General features: G+C 42.0%; 1 protein-coding gene across 2 annotated transcripts in view; it reads left to right on the forward strand.

Moving 5' to 3' along the window:
- LOC8083570 (alpha-mannosidase) overlaps positions 1–17,379 on the forward strand; it is a 44,676-nt gene that overhangs the window by 24,311 nt on the left and 2,986 nt on the right. The window contains exons 17-22 of one of the 2 annotated variants that reach the window (XM_002464709.2): positions 453–521; positions 593–652; positions 7,929–8,000; positions 11,091–11,138; positions 11,247–11,366; positions 11,541–11,606. In XM_002464709.2, coding sequence (XP_002464754.2) covers positions 453–521; positions 593–652; positions 7,929–8,000; positions 11,091–11,138; positions 11,247–11,366; positions 11,541–11,606 — 435 coding nt within the window. The remainder of the gene's footprint in view (positions 1–452; positions 522–592; positions 653–7,928; positions 8,001–11,090; positions 11,139–11,246; positions 11,367–11,540; positions 11,607–17,379) is intronic. The other variant, XM_021450296.1, reaches the window with a different exon arrangement.

The following is a 17,379-nucleotide window of genomic DNA, read 5'->3' on the forward strand; positions in this document are numbered from 1 at the left end:
CATATTAGTTTTATTTAAACTGTAATATAATGAAGAATAGAATAATTATTATACTACTTAGTAATTATACTCTTTCTTATGGTTTATATCTACCTATGTTATCCAAGGATGATTGACATGCATCAAAGTTCTCTTTTTCCATGATATTCATTCAGTTGCACATTGTTAGTCTTGTGCGCATTAGGAAGTGCAAATTGTATATAATATAGTAAAACTAGATTATTGTTGATGCCACTATTAGATATAATCATATATAGGCACTATTTTTCTATCAAACTAGTGCAAGTATGACATGGTTCTCCTAAATATTACTTAATTTTTCGGTTTGCTATGTCTGCAGGACCAGTATTTTTAAACAAAAAAAAATTGTCTACCACTATTCTCCTAAACAATGCATACCATTTGTCTATTGGGAAACATCAATACATTTATTCTTTGACAAATTGTTTCAGGTGGACTTACCGGTTCAACAAAGCTTCCTTTGGTATAGATCGAGTAAAGGAGATTCCTTGGACCCACAGGTTTTACTAACGCATGGACTTTTCTCAGTTAAGACATATATTTTGACAGCACTAATGTGTTTTTATGCTAGGCATCTGGAGCTTATATATTTAGACCAGATGGTAATACACCAACTATTGTTTCATCATCGGTAAGACCTTACAGGCTACCTATGTTACTATTTCAATTGATCTATCTTCCCATTGTCCTATTTTTAAAATGTATAAGAATAAATTTTCTGTTAATGGTAACTCAATTTGTTGGTTCTTGATGTATTTTACACAGTAATATTGCACAAAAAAGTGGCTTAAAAAAACATGGACACTATTGTTATTAACGGTAGTATAGGTTTTGTTGCATTTTAGCGTCAAGGACATAAAAAAATATAGATTGGAACTAGAGTTTTTTCCCACAATAGGGTACCCGATTTTCATTACTAAAGCAATGAATTTGCATAGTTCATATGTTTGCATGAAAGAACAAAACAAAGGACCAACTTTGCCTTAATCATAGGCTAAGGGCAACCACAAACCAACAAAGTTCAAAGAAATACTCTAGGTTTCCACCTTGACCAAAACTAGAATACCTCTGAATCTCATTGAGAGATGTGCCAAACAGTAGGGGTTGCAAAAGTTGGGGTAAAAGAGATAATAGATCTATTTTTTGATCAATTAAATGTTGGATCTCTCAATCGGCTATGGTCCTCGATATATATAGAGGGGTTGGTCTTATCCTGGCAGGAAACATATCCAAGATGTAATTTGCAAGTCTGTCACATCAAAACACGAGCCAGAACCAAGTTGAACTCAAACCAGACTTGGACTAGGAAAACTGGTCTACACACGCTCGCACTAAGACAACTCCTACAAGGGGGAGAGACGTCAGATTGAAGAGATTCACCAAGATTCAGAAAGATGATAAGGAGTTAAGTGTAACACACTATAGATTCTATTGGTGACTCTGCCTTGGGGTTGCTAACTCAGGTTATCAGCTAACTAGGCTAGCTACTGGGTGGTTGCTAGTTGGGTATCGTTTTTGTGTGGTTGTTAGATACTCCATACTGACTGACACATGTTCCTCTATATCGGCTAATAGGGTGGGTGGTCTCTAGATGACTTGGTTCGGCTCTGGTGGATGTACCGTGGGTTCATGGATACTCTAGTAGGATCCTTACATTTGAGTTACTAGTTTACTCTAGTGTTTTGACTCATCAGATGTACCAAAGTGCATAGTGGATGATTTGGTAGGAACTACGCGCTCTCTGGTTTACTAGATGTGAGGGTTTATAATTCAGTGACACTCCAATCTTAGGTTGGACACTATGTTGCTCTTGCTTTTAGGGTTTGGGTGCCTCTAGCACGGGATTTATTAGGTTCACGGGAACCTATCGGACGTTCCGTCTCATTGATGGGTTCTCCACCAACTAGGCAACAAAAATCTATGCTCCATGTTCTAGGACTGGTTGATTGCTTATTCGAGGTGAAAAACATTCGTGCATGTGTACTAGTTTTCTAGGGCATTCTTAGGGATTCTCTAGGATATGGCTAGTCGACTCTTTAGCTAATAGGTGCACCTATTGGTTTACCTAAATCTCATCCCATGAACTAATAGTGACCAATTCATGAGATTGGGTAAGAAGGCTTACAACAACATCAAGATCCACAAGATGTTAATCTCTATGATAATGGATTGAGCTCATCTTGCCTTTTGTGGTGAGTGAGATATAACTACACTCCATGATCCATTCATGCAAGAGAGATTGGGATAAGGGTTCGATAGAAATCCACAACCAAAGAGACGAGAGGTCTTGAGCTAACCATGATCACTAGGCAAGGATGACTTGGCCAATGAGATGATGATCTTGGATTGCATTCCTCCACTTCATCTCCACCTTCACCTTCATCTTCAACTCCAACTCCATATTCTCTCTAGTTCATCCTCACTCTTGTTCTTCTAGAGAGAGAGGGAGAGGGTGACAAATGGGAGAGTGAGTGAGTTGGAGCTACATTCAGTTGGTGCTAGATATTTCCACTTCGTGCATGTGACATATGGGTCCATGGCTAAGCTGATGACAACTCATCGTCCATTCACTACATGTAGTTTTGTCACCAGTGGATGATCTGATTACTGTAATACTCGATTTTAAGGACAAAACTAGATATACAACATATGTGAGTCTTAAAAGCTAAATCTCGCCTATAGCTACAAATAAGGGGTAATATCAAAAGACAATGCATAAATTATATAACATACTTAATAAATCCGAGATAACCTTAGGCAAGAAACAACAAAAGATACTCCAAACTTTGGGTATTAACTCCACTCTATATGATCCAAACTAACTGGTTGATCACAAGCCCAAAACTTTTCATGAACGGTGTGGGGAAAATAGCAAGAGTGAGTCCATGTCTAACTCCACAAATATAGCAAGAAGGTCTTAGATCCCTATTGGGCATTCTTAACGTCATTACCAAAAGTAGACTTAGTTTTCTATTTCTGATAACGGCGCCAAAAATGCCAAACCTATCCCTCATGCCACTTAATCCAAGTTGTCATCCCCAGCATGACATGAGAGACGTAGTATTGAAATATGCAATTGCGCTTCTGAATAAATAATAAATGAGATCTGTAAGCGCACAGATTAATACCGATGTAGCATTTTAACTGGGAAGTATTCCAGGTATCGTTATTTATATTTTTACCACTGGGAAGGGATTACTAACATCAGTGTTGATTATGGAATGAAATATGGAACTGAGTATCTATCATTGCATGTGTAATAGAGAGCATTCATCTATCTCTTGCATACAGGGATAAATGTCACATAAAATATAGATAAAGTATGAATGGTGATAACTGATCAGCATAACTAGCCACATATAATAATGATAAGCACCTCAACAGATATTCTAGCAAGTCATTAGCATGGGATTAGGATGAACTACAAGAATATTTCCTAAGTTATTCTTAACTATAAAGTCTAGCATATCATAGTTAGTGCAATCATACTTGGCAATCATTGCGAGAAAGGACTACGCTCATGCATAGTGATATTATCAAGGAAGATGAGAAACATAGCAATGACTCCCCTGTAATAATATTGTTTTGACTGCCCTGTACACGGGAGGGGGACTATATAAGAATCAATGGAGCTATCACCACCACGAACTACCCCGCGATCCGGCATATAGGGTACAATCGCAGATAAATACGTTATAGACACCATGCCTACACAATATCTATCATTTACCCATGGATCCGATGGATAAACGCTATACGATCCTAAACATGTATATAATTCCAATCAAACTAAGCCAAGCATATAACTATGATAAACTAAGAACGATATAATTGCAAATGTAAACAAGTAGAGCAAAGTCATAATAAATATATAGAAATAGAACAAAGTTGTATTCATAATATTGAAGAACAATGATGAACAAATGAAAAACTATGGAGAAATTACCAAGAATCCTCTTGACATATCCGAAAACCAATCGAAGATTGACTCCTTCTAGTTCTAATCCTATGTAGCTATGCTAAACTAGAGATCTAGTTGATGTGGTGGCTCTAGGGCTTGATCAGAGACTCTCCTCTTGATGAATGAATTAGGGTTTGAGGAATGAGAATGAGTGCCTCCTCCAGGGGCCAGAGGGCCTGCTTATATAGCCCCTCCAAATGAATATAGGCCGTCGGATCAAACCGACCTTAATCGCACGGTTTTCCATAATCCTTTAGGTCGGTGGAGCATTATCCGTGAGACGGAGCCTGATTGGCTGAGAACCTTGGGCGGGCGCCCAAGGGGGGAGGGTGGGCGCCCAGCCCCCGGGCCCGCTCGGCCTCCCACTCGTTCACGTGGCTTCTGGACTCTTCTAGATGTTGGATAATTACGGTGCACGTTAATATCTCTATGTAAACCCGACGTGTGGACCTTTCCTCTATATTCTCTGATAACCCCCTACAGAAATAGACAAACACCAAAACTCATGGAATTCTGTCAGATAAAACCCTAAGTCTGGGTGTTGGTCGCATTTGGATCCTTTTCTTTATTTATTTGATGATTATATTTGATACTTAAAGGACCGTCAACAATCCCACAAACTTATGATCAATGTGACATAAATAATATAGAGCATAAACAATAAAAAATTAGTATCTTAAGATAACAAGAACCATCACCCTTGATGTAAGAGTCCCCAAGGCTTCTCGTGTCCGCGAGCTTGGCTAGTACACTAGTTTATTAAACACTCTATATAGGTCGTACATCTTTGAGTCATGATTTACCCTTTCGCCCGAGGTAGCTAATCTCTTAACCCCCTTCCTAGGGAGGTCGGCAGGGTTCACTATGAAGCCTTTCAAAAGTTCGCCTAACAAATTAGGGCCACAAAGTTTCCAATTAGCGAGCAGATATAGAGCCCCCTTCCGAATAGCACAATGATGTGCAACATATACACATAAGGACACAGGCCACACTATACCCAAATCGGCAAGCCCCTCTAGCACGCTTATGGGTAACATCTAACAATCTAGAAAAGGTATTCATACTGAGCTAAAGCTAGAGCCATTTATAGCCGTCATCGTTGCACTATCAATCCCGGTGACCACTTACAGATAAATTATCGTTTGTTACTTAAACATTAGTCAAGTCATAAGATTATGGTCACAAAAAGAAAACCCAAATGCTATACTTGCCTAGATCTAAGTTTCTCTGCTGCTCTTGCTGATTCTATTGGTCATCAAGGTACTGATCTTGATCACCAAAGTACTGCTCACCGTCTATACTCGATCACCAATCATCAACACACAAACAATTAGAGCCAAACATACATGAAGCAAGATAAAGCTATAGTTAGAATAGTACAACAATAGCAAAACAATATGAAAAGTTTATAAAAACATTCTACGCATCACTACGAACACACAAACGTAAAGATCACGAAAATCGGAGCTAAAACAGAGAAGATATGAATTTTCCTAAGATTTCCTATAGGAAAGAAATTATTTAAATAGGGTCGAAATTGAAAAGTTGCAAACTGGTGAACCTAGGTTACTAACATGTAGTTCTCATGAATACGAATCTAATGCAATTCAAATGGGTCAAATCGGAGTTAAAATGAATATTTTTATGAGCAAAAGAATCCCACCGGCAATTTTGTAAATACTGAAAAGCGTATTTTGAATCAAACCATGGTGTTTTACGTTTTCAAAAATGGAAAGCGTAAATCAAGATGTCACCTTGGACCATGGGTTTGATTATGAAAAAGTGCAGGGTCTTTTTAACAAAAACGTCAACCGAACAAGTATCTTATGATTTTGGCCGTCGGATCTAGATTGGACGGCACAGATTAATAGCTGGGGAGGGAGAGGGCAGATGGAGGCGCATCGCCAAAACAGGAAAGACCTCACCGGAGTTCATTGTTTTGGTGATTTAGTCCATGATTCGATGAACCAAAAGCAGGGAAGCGAGGGGCTCAAGGCGATCTCACCTAGGGCTGACATCAATCTATGCTCGGCGTCAATCTATCAATCTCACGCTATGAAGCCCGACATCAATCTTAAGGAGGCGAAGGTGCGATGGAACAACGACCTGTGCTCGGCGTCAATCTAGGATGGCAGCGGCGTTTGCGAGCTTGATTTGGAAAGGCAAAACAACATGCTAAGACTCGGGAAAAGGGTAGCAACGCATGCGGTTCCATCTTATATAGGGGTCTTGCATGCGGAAAACGCCAATCATGAAGAAATTGGGCAGATTTTTTTACCCTGGACGGAGTCCGGTCTCTAGACGGTGATGGGATGAAGGAGGAGGCGTTGACGAACAGGTCCCTCTGGTCAGCAACACGAGAAGTGGGGTCGGGTGGCAGAGAGAGAAGGGAGATGGGGCGCCTCGCGATGGCTTGGGTCGGGACGGGCCATGGCAGCCTGCTGCGCTAAATAGCCGAGTGGGCTAGATAGCTGGAGAGGGAGAGGAAATTGGGCCCCTGAGGCCAAAAAGGAGAGGAAGAAAGTTTTCTTCTTTTTTTTTATTTCAAACCATTTGAAAATCATTACCAAAGCAATTTGGATCATTTTGAAAAGCATTTAAAATCAGTTTGAAGTTTGGTCAAAACCACTCACCCAAGTAAACCAAATGCAAAGACATGTATGCTCAACCATGTTTCTAACTCCTATGGTAAATTTTTATTTAATGGAAAATATTGTTTTCCTAGGTCTTTATGAGGACCAAAAATACAAAATTAAATCATTTTAACTCTATTTCAAAAGAGGCAAATTTTAGGGTGTTACAATTACACCAACGGATGATCTAGTGTCCTCTGAGTCTGTGATCTTAATCCAGTTTGCATGGTTGATCCACGGGAATGACTTGCTTGTTCTAAGGGTTGACAGCCTGATCTCGACAACTTATGCTTCGGTTGAATGCCATTCTCATTGATGCGCCGACTACTGTTGGCTTCATACTCTTTTGGCTTGTGCAAAGGTGTCGCTGATTGTCTAAAGCTAAGGGTCTATTGGTTGTTGGGAATTTCGGGTCATTACAATCCAAATCCATGCCACAACTAGGACACAATATATAGTTAAAGTTCTGTTTCTCATTTTAGTGAAGCTATGGTTTTGCATTGGGGAACCTTCATTTGAAACATGTTATTACTTATCCTTTTGGTAAACTACGTCCAGGTTGAGATTATTGGTCTAGCTAGCTTTCACTTTGAATTCATTTTCCAACTGTCTAGCAAAAGCCTCTCTAGAAGTAATAGTGATCAGAGTTATATTAGTGATATACTTAACTCTTTGGTCAGCTGCAGTACTCTCAATGACATGAAATCCTTGGCCATAAGTAAACAAGCCACAAAAGGGGAGAAACTCCTAGAGCATTTTTTCAAGTATGTACATCAGTCGCTATAAACCCTATCGGTCGCTATAGACTTATAGCGACGCCACTTGCCGCAACTTTTACATCTGTCGCTATAACGACTTATAGTAACCAATATGGAGTCGCTACAAATCGATTGGTTGTGGTGTAGTGTGTTCTAAGGTTTAAAATGAATTAGTTATGAACTTTTAAAGATTTCACCATATTATTTTTTGGAAATTGATATTTCTACGAAGTTGTTCGATTTTAATAGTTTGATGCCCTAATGATATCCAGTTTTAGAGTTTTATGGCTAAAATCAGACACAGTTTTTTTTTGACCAAAAATAACTGCAGGGGAGGTCCCCACAGTATTCAAATTTTCATTAATTAAAAGAGAGCAGAAGTCTTACATGTAAATTAACTAAAAAAATCAGACACAGTTAATAGTTTAATGGCCAAACATAGTCTTCTTCATTTTACAAATATCATTACGCAATAAAAAGGGATAACTAAACTAAGCAAAACTTTAAAAGTCATGTTTGAATGACAATGAACTGATTAAATTTTATTCCTTTTAGGTGACTCTCAAAGTTATCCGTGGACCTCTATTTGATGAAGTGCATCAACAATTCAGCTCTTGGATTTATCAGGTCAGATCAAATATTTACTGCAGCTCAGAACCAAATTATAATTAAAATGTAATATATCTTACATAATTCATGGAGCATTACATAAGAATATTTTGTTGATATACTAACATACATAGAAGTGGGGTCACTAAAAATTATTTATTTATAGTAGTACAAGACATCTCTTTTATAGGAATCATAGGAGGAAATCATGGGATTCTTGAATTTTATTTAAAGCATTAAATTGTAGTACTCTGTTGCAAGATTTGCACATCCTACAATTTCAATAATTCATTACTTTTTTCTCAAAAAAAAAACCAAAGAGAGCTACACTTCATTATATTAAGAAGAAAGATGGGTTAAGAACCCTTTACAATACACACCACACACCACACTGTTTGACTGATTACAATCACGCCCATGTACTAGTTGTCGAGACGACCAATACCAAACATACTATCGATCAGAGAGTGGGAAGGACAACCCCTGAGCACCTGCCATGCACCATAACTAGCGCTCCTCCCCTATAGCAACCAAGGCCCTAGCGATGCTAGGCATTATCCCTTAGAAACACACTAGTTTCCATAATTCCACAATGTCCAGGCCTCAAGGATTATTAGTGAATTTAGCCCTTTCTTTGTCTCACCATTCACAGCAGAACTTGTCTTCTACCCCCACACATCAAAGGAACTGTCTCAAGGTTGTGGAGCTAGAACATGGAGCCTGACTTGCCAAAGGTGAAAGTACCAGAATTGTCTTGCGAAAACGCATGATACTAGGATATGGTTGATGGCCATCATGCTGATCACATAGAGGACATTGTTCAGCATGAGGCAATCCTGGTCGCGCAAGACGATTTACAGTCCAGCACTTATTATGTGCAACCAGTCACAAAAAGAAACAGCACTTGGGTTGTCCCCATGTTTTCCAGATCCGTTCATAGGGGCCAAAAAGTGTGGAGTCAAAAAAAAAACCCTCATATGCAGATTTTGCCATGTATTGCTCACTGGAGGAGAGTTGCCAAATATGTGAGTCCTCAACCTCAGGATGTAGCTCAAAACCAGATAGGAGGGCCCAAAGTTGTAGAAAATCACTATATCCCTAACTGTAAGGGCACCTTGTACATCTTTAACCCAAGTCCAACCAGTGAGAGCTTCCTGAACAGTGCGCTTTTTAATTCTTCTCTTGTGCAAGGTCTGCAATGCATTGTCTATGGAGCCACCGGTCTGACCAAAAGAGGGTATGCGAGCCATTACCAACTTCAGATACGATGGCCACCAAGAAAAAAGAGGGCACATGGTCAGGGACTTGAATTGGTAATTTCGCCTAGAGACAATTGGGTTCTGTTTTTTGGAGCCAAATCAACCTCATGCGCAGAGGCCATCCAAGGGTCCTGAGGTCTGAAATTACCAGTCCACCCAACTCGGGGGGGCGGCAAACTTTCTCCTATGCAACTAGACAGTGCCTGCCCTGTACATCTTTTCGACCATGCCAAAGAAAGCCCCGCCATGTTTTGTCCACAACTTTGATAGCCCATGGCCGGAAGTCAATGGCCATTAAGAGATAAACAAGCATAGCTGTTAGCATGAACTGAACTTGCACTTTTCGACCAGCACATGTCATTAGGTCTGCCTTCCACCTAGGTAGCTGGTCTGCAATTCTGTCAATAATTGGTTGGACTTGTGCTTTTGTGAGCTTTCTTAGCGAAAGGGGCAAACCCAAATATTTGCAAAGGAATTCAGCAAGCGCACATGGAAGTACATTCTGCCGGACAGTAAGTTCCTGTTAACCACACCTGATGGGCAGAACATTACTCTTTTGAAGATTGGTTCTAAGACCAGAAGCATCTCCAAAAAGATTTATCAAATCCATTATGATGGCAATATCACTGGTTTCAGGTCAAAGAAATAGAACCATATGGTTTGCATACAGTGAAATCCTGTGTTGTAATGGTTGTGTCAAAAGTGGCTGCAGCAAGCCTTCATTGATAGCTTTAGAAATCATTTGTCCCAGAACATCCATCACCAAGATGAATAGCTTTGGGGATAGTGGATCCAATTGCTTTAACTCATGCCGATGGGGGATATGCTCCCCGGGAACCGCATTCAGAAGCACTTGAGTAGAAGAAGTATATAGTAACCCACTAATTATGTCCCTCCGGATCTGCCCGAAATCCAAGGATTACAACACCTCAAGAACAAAGGGTTAAGAAATCAAGTCAAAAGCTTTAGAAATATCCAGCTTGAGGAGGACACGCGGTTGCTTCTGTTGATGAAGGAATCTTGTTGCCTGTTGTACCATCATAAAATTATCTTGAATGAAACGGCCTTTTACGAACACACTTTGGTTTGCTGACACCATTTGGTGCAGATAGCCTGCAAGACGATTCGCTAGTAATTTAGTAATTCCTTCGCAAAACTGTGGACTAAACTTATTGTCTGTAAGTCCTTGGGTTCATCAGTAGCTCTCTTTTTGGGGAGGAGAGTGGGCCATATTGAGAATCCCAAAATTCATGAATTTTCTGCTCCAAATCGCTGAAACAGCAGCCATGATATCAGACTTGATTATTGACCTGCAGAATTTGTAAAAATAACCCGTAAACCCTTCTGGCCAAGGAGCTTTGTCTAAAGGGAGTTGCCTAATTGTTTAGTTTCCAATCACCCTCATGATTTGGTTCTTTTATTCTATACCTTAGTACTAGGATAATGTTGTATTTTCTATCATCAGACTTTCAACTAAATTATAAATTTGGAATATGTATGGTCTAATGATATCATTTCTTGGCAAGTGGTTGTCAATGCGTCATTTGAATATATGCTCCATTCCAAAGTAATAATTTTCTAGAAACTTTTGGACAGACTAAGGATGCTGGCAAAAAAGTATGTACCCTCATTTCCTTTCCTTTCTCGGAGAATATCTCCTAGATTTGGCAGTTACCATTTGCATGCACCTTGTAGAATGTTATTTTGTCTGGGACAAACTTTAAACCTTAGAAACCTATTTATTTTGGGACAGAGCTGAGAGAGTAGTTTTCTACTACACTCTGCACTTAAAAAGATACAGGAAGACTTATATCAGCAGTGAAGCTGTGATTAACATTTCTCTATATAGATTACACGACTCTACAAGAACAAGGAGCATGCTGAAGTTGAATACACGGTTAGTAACTACTTCGGCTTTGGACAATATAATATTACAGTGATGTTTTTGGGACATCTACTATTCAAAGTCAAACTTACTATTTTGTTGCTCTGGTTTGTCACAAAGATTGGTCCAATCCCTGTTGATGATGACGTAGGAAAGGAGGTTATCACACAGTTGACTGCAAATATGAGTACAAACAGTACATTTTATACAGATTCCAATGGAAGGGATTTCCTCAAAAGGGTAATGGTATATAATATATTCTTTGGATATTTGCTATTATTACTTGTTTAAGAATCACATCATTGGTATACTGTTGAATAGATCATTCCCAGCTTTTAGGCAAATGTGGGAGCCCATCTGAAATATTTGTCTAGTTTTCTTTTACCTGCACATTCACTAAGATTTTCATTGCAGGTGAGAAACTACAGGAAGGATTGGAATCTTCAAGTGACTCAACCAGTTGCAGGAAATTACTACCCGGTAAGTGAAAGTTCACATAAACAGACTAACAGAGTGCTGTCATTAATTGGCAGATTGCCAGTAACATCACAACAACTTGTTCTCCTTGTTAAATATTTTTGCAATGGACAGAATCACTGGTGAACAACACAGAGGGCAGTGTTGATTTTAGCCATGGCTCTCTGGTACTGTAGCTGAAAAATAACTGAACCAATTATATAGCATTTCCATTGCTTTTCATGGAAGCCGAGCATTGTTTGGGCACAGGGCCAGGCCAGGCTGAATGAAAGGCTGATTAGTTTTGCACCATGCTTGCGCTTGGGTTGATTTTATTTAATGTTTCAGGATTTTTCTTTTTCCTCGAACATGCAGGGCAGCTGTGTGTCAATATATTAAGAAGAAAGAAGGGTGTAGCACCCAGTCAAAAATACAAAGGGGGTTTTATACCCCCCACACATACACACACACACTAGATCACCTGTTACCAAATTAAACAACCCAAGACCAGAGAGACCTATCAGTCTAACTGGACGGCTGCAGGGCAAGAAGATGAGAAATTTCTTGAGCCCCAGCCAACTCCCACATAAACATCTCATCCCTACTGGAGGAGAGAAGCTCATTCAGATCGGGCTGCCTTCCATCAAAGACGCAGCGATTCCTGTGATTCCAGAAAGACCAAGCCACCAGGATTATAACAGAATTCAGCCCATGCTTTGCATGATCAGCCACCCTTGTGGTCACCTGATCCCACCAATCTTCGAAGGAATAATCATCCGACTATGGGGCTAAGCCTTGCAAACTGAGATGCCAGCAAGTGGTTAATCGTCTTCTCCTGTTGCTCACACAGAACACAGTGCTCAGGATGCGGCAGCCTATCAGCCGTCCAACACTTATTGTGTGCGACCAGCCACATGAAAAATTGGCACTTGCTAGATGCCCAACTTCTCCATATTATTTTGCAAGGATAAAATTTGATGGCACCAATAAACATTGCGTCATAAGCTGACTTAGCTGAATATTTTCCTATACATAAGAATTCCAGATGTGAGAGTCATCCACATCAGGCTGCAACAACACCTCAGTCAATAGCTGCCACAGATTGAGGTATTCAGTCAAAAATGCCACGGTATGAACTCCTCTATTGTCAGCCACCCATCTCCCATCAGTAAGTGCCTCATAGATTGTTCTTTCCTTTGCCCGACTAGAAATTAAACCAAAAAGATGTGGCACAAGCTTATCAAGGCTCTGTCCATGCAGCCATCTGTCCGTCCAAAAGAGGGTGTTCCTACCATTGCCGACTTCAGAAACTATGGCTAATGAGAAAAAGGCTTTGACCGAATGATGCACCTGGATGGGGAAAAAAGCCCATGGCTCTTTTGGCTCAGTTTTCTGTAACCAGAGCCATCTCATTCTGAGGGCCCATCCTAATTGTTGCCACTGTGAAATACCAAGCCCCCCAACTTTGGTGGTCGAGTAACCTTGGGCCAAGCCACCAAGCAATGTCCAACTTTCACATCTCTTCTACCTTTCCAGTGGAAACCTCATCTGATCTTATCAATGGCCTTGATGGCCCATGGTGGGAGATCCATAGCCATAGATAGGTAGTACTTTTCTTCATGCCCTTGTTAGCAAATCAGCCTTCCATCCAGGTAGTTGGTCAGCTACTTTGTCTATTGTTGGTTGGATTTGGGCCCTAGTTAGCTTTTTGAGAGATAAAGGCACTCCGAGATACTTACAGGGGAATTCAAGCAACTGACAGGGAAGGTGAGCTTGTAATAATTGTCTGTCCTCCTCCTGACACTGGATGGACATCACACTACTCTTCTCCATGTTGGTTTTTAACCCACTAGCCCTTTCGAACAAGTGCAACATGTCCAAAATAATGTCGATGTCATAAACAGAAGGCCTTAGGAAGGTTACCACATCATCTGCATAAATAGAAATCAGGTGCTGCAATGCCCTTCTAGCGAGCAGCTGCAAAGATCCTCTTCCATTGCCATTTTATCATGAAGCCAAATACATCCATGACTAAAATAATTAAATAACATCAGCGATAATGGATCACCTTGCCTCAAACCCCTTTTGTATTTTTTTTTTCCACTAGGGAGCCATTGAGCATCGCCTGTTGGAAGAAGAAGCGAGGAGACCACTAATAAAATCACACCAAATCTGTCCAAAACCCAAGTTTCTCGGAACTTCCAGCAGGAACAGCCATGAGACGAAATCAAAGGCCTTTGTGATATCTAACTTCAGCAGAATCCTGGCTTGCTTTTGCTGATGGAGGTAGCGAGCTGCTTGCTGTACCATCATGATGTTATCCTGAATGAAACTTGATAAATGCACTTTGAATTGGAGAGACCAATTCATTAAGTCGTCTAGCCAAACGATTAGCTAGAATTTTTATGATAAGCTTAGCAAAGGAGTGAACCAAGCTGATAGGCCTGAAATCTTAATATTCAAGGCCTCAGCTTTCTTTGGGAGAAGTGTGATATAAGCCGAGTTCAATTGCTCAAAATTGCAAAATTTTCTGCACCAAATAGCTGCCATCACCTCCACTTTGATTACAGGCCAACACGCCTTGTAACTTTGCCAGTAAATCCATCCGGCCCTGGGGATTTGTCAGGAGGGAGCGAGCAAATTGTCTGCCAAACTTCCACCTCAGAAAACGGAGCCTCTAGCTCTGACAAATCATGCTGTGGAATGGCCAATGCCTCCAGGTTGAAGGTTTCATCATGATCCGGGGCTTCCCCAAGGAGACTATTATAGAAATAAAAAATATTCTCCTCCTCCTCATGGCTAGTGAGTACTTATCCGTCATCTGAGGTGAGCTTGCATATGAAATTCTTCCGTTTGCGGTGTCTAGCAAAAGAGTGGAACAAGGAAGTATTGACGTCTCCTTCGTCTAGCCAAGAGATGCAGGAACGACTACGTGCTATTGTGCGCTGCACGGAGGACAAGGCCAGTGAGTGTCTTTTAAGCTGATTCCGCAGCCATATTTCCTGATTGGACAAACTTCAATTATCGTGGGCAATTTCTAGCTGATGAAGGACTTCTCTAGCAAGTCCAAGCTGAGAGTTTACTTGACCAACCTTCCTGTGGCTCCAACTCTAAAGACCCCTAACTGTCGTTCTGAATTTTTGGGCCAGAGTGTCGAAAGGACATATAGATGCTGGAACCAAAGACCAGGCTTGTTCCACTGCCTCTGCAAACCCATCAAGTTTTGTCTAGAAGGCTTTGAAAGAAAATCTGGCCTTTTCAGGTTTGACTGCATTTAGACTGAGAAGGAGAGGTCAGTCATCAACGCCATTTGTAGAGGCACTTTGCAACAAATTATTTCGGTAAATTTGATCCTAGTTTGTGGAACACAAGGCTCTGTCCAATCTAACCAATGTAGGTGAGTCCTACTGGTTCGATCAAGTGAACTTACGTCCACACATGGGCATATCCAGTAGACCAAGATCATTGATTAGGCGACAAAACCTTTGTAGTTCTCCATTACAAACCAAGGACCCTGACATGCAGCTGGAACATCCCTCAGTTCTTGCAAGAACATCAGCTTGTTATCATCACCACCTTGAGGTCCACACATGCCAGTAAACCACCAGGCTTGACCATTAGCCAGACAGAACTGAACCGAGATGCAATGATTATCTGTCCGAACCACAGTGGCAAGACCAAGGTTATGATTCCAGATAATGAAAATCCCTCCACTCGTGCCATTTGACGGCAATTCAACAGAGTAAGAAAAATTGGAGCCAAACATAGCCAGAATTACACCACGAGAAATCCTAGCCATCTTGGTTTCCTGAAAACAGACTATATCCACCCTTGATGAAAAAATCAGAGTGCGCACAGAGTCCTGTGGTACCTTAGAATTGAGCCCCCACACATTCCAACACAATATATTAGACAGATTCATTGATGCAGGAATATCAAAACGACCCAAGTCACAATCAAACAGCAAAGCTAGGAAATCAACTCATGCTCCACCATTTCCTCATTCGGAATCCTCCAGCTTAACAAAGCAGCAAGTGCTTGTGTCTGAGAGTTGGTCAACAAAGAGGACTGCGTAAATAGCTGTATGTAATGATCAAGTGCCTCCTGGCTGATGCCTTCAGACTCTTCAAGAATTTCCAGCGCGCATCACTCTCTTCTTGCTGTGGGTTGTGGTCGTGGCACCCACCTCCTCAGGTTGAACTCCAGAGATGCGGCCACTTTGTCGAGGAGGGGCTCCTGGGATGCAGCCACGCTGACGAATTCTGTTGGTGCGCAAGGTGGGAAGGATCTTGGATGTCTTCTTCGAGATCTTCGCCATGAAATTTGAGCGCTTGCTGGGAAGCGCGGCAGTGTGCTCGCAGATACAATACAAGGTGTGCTGGCCTACTGTCGCCTTCAATAGATCTATCAGGGCCATCACCATCAATAGACGGCCCATCTTCACCATCAAGCTGAAGCTCCCCCATTACTGTAGTAGCATCGGGCACACAGCAAGAAGCATCAAACACGAAGTTGGCCCCCTTGAAGAACGGGCCAGTACGCACAAGGACTCCTTGCAAGCCGGGCACGTGCCCAAGCCAGCCAATGTAGAAGCCATATTGGTAGATGGCTGGGGCAGCCGCTAGGTTGTTAATGTCGCTGCATAGGGGAGGTGTAACATGTGGGGTGGGCTCCAAGGAAGGGACAACAAAATCCCGCTTTTCCATGGCGGCAGAGTCCCACGGCTCTACGGTGGCAGAGTGCCATGGCTCCTCGGCGGCAGAGTCCCACGACTCCAGGCTGGCAGAGCCCCGCGGCTCCATGTGGCCATCCCCCATAGGTCGTGGCCCTAGCCACTCATGCGGTGGGGACGAGAATAACTAGCATCCATGGCATCTCCACCATCCCCACTGGACAACCCATGGTTGGGGCAATGATCAGCATCTTCACGTAAGTTCTGATGATCATCTTTCGACAGTCTCTGAGGACCAGAGTGACCTTTCTTCTGTGTCCTATGCTGCAGCTTCTGGCCTTACGAGCCTTCCGGCACCTTACCGTGGGCAGCCGAGATTAACGGAGGAAAACCCCATGCCCGGCCGCCACAGACTTTGGGCGTTAGACTAGACGTTAGAGTCGAGGCACTTCAGGGCGAGAGCCACTAGTTGTCGTGGACAGCCAGATGAACGACGCCCAAGTCCCCGGCGGCTCACCGCACGGTGACCAGGAGAGAAGCAGTTGAAGCATTTCCCCTGGAGGTCCGCCGAGATCAGAGTTTTTTTTAGATAATGGATAAAATATCTAGCTTCATCTACCAAAAGTAGAATCAGATCAATTATTACAAAGTCCAAATTTGAGCACACAACCGTTCACATGACTATGGAAACAAAAGAAACGTTCTTGACTAAGCAAAACCGACAAATCTATGTGACAGCCAACAGCCGCCGAGATCAGATGATGAGGGGGGTGCTGCACAAGACGCATGCACTCCTTACATGCACTACGGGCGCGTTTGCGACCATGGCCAATCGGCCCAGCTGTGCCCTCCGCGTGCAACTGCCGGTGTTTGTCTTCTTGGACCCACCATCAAGCATGGCTATCGGCACACAAATCACCTTCTCTCTCTTGGCTCCCAGAAAACGAGGTGGAGGTTCGTTTCTTGACGGCCTGGCTCGCTTGAGCGATGGAGCAGCACGCTGGAGTGTTGGAGGCATGGTCGAGTAACCTCCGGTCAACCCCGCAGCTGTGAACGCCGTTTGTGCTCGTCGCCGCTGCTACAACCAAGCCATGCTGTCAGGACGAGGAAGACAACCACAAGCGA

Source organism: Sorghum bicolor, chromosome 1, assembly GCF_000003195.3.
Source record: "Sorghum bicolor cultivar BTx623 chromosome 1, Sorghum_bicolor_NCBIv3, whole genome shotgun sequence".
NCBI lineage: Eukaryota > Viridiplantae > Streptophyta > Magnoliopsida > Poales > Poaceae > Sorghum > Sorghum bicolor.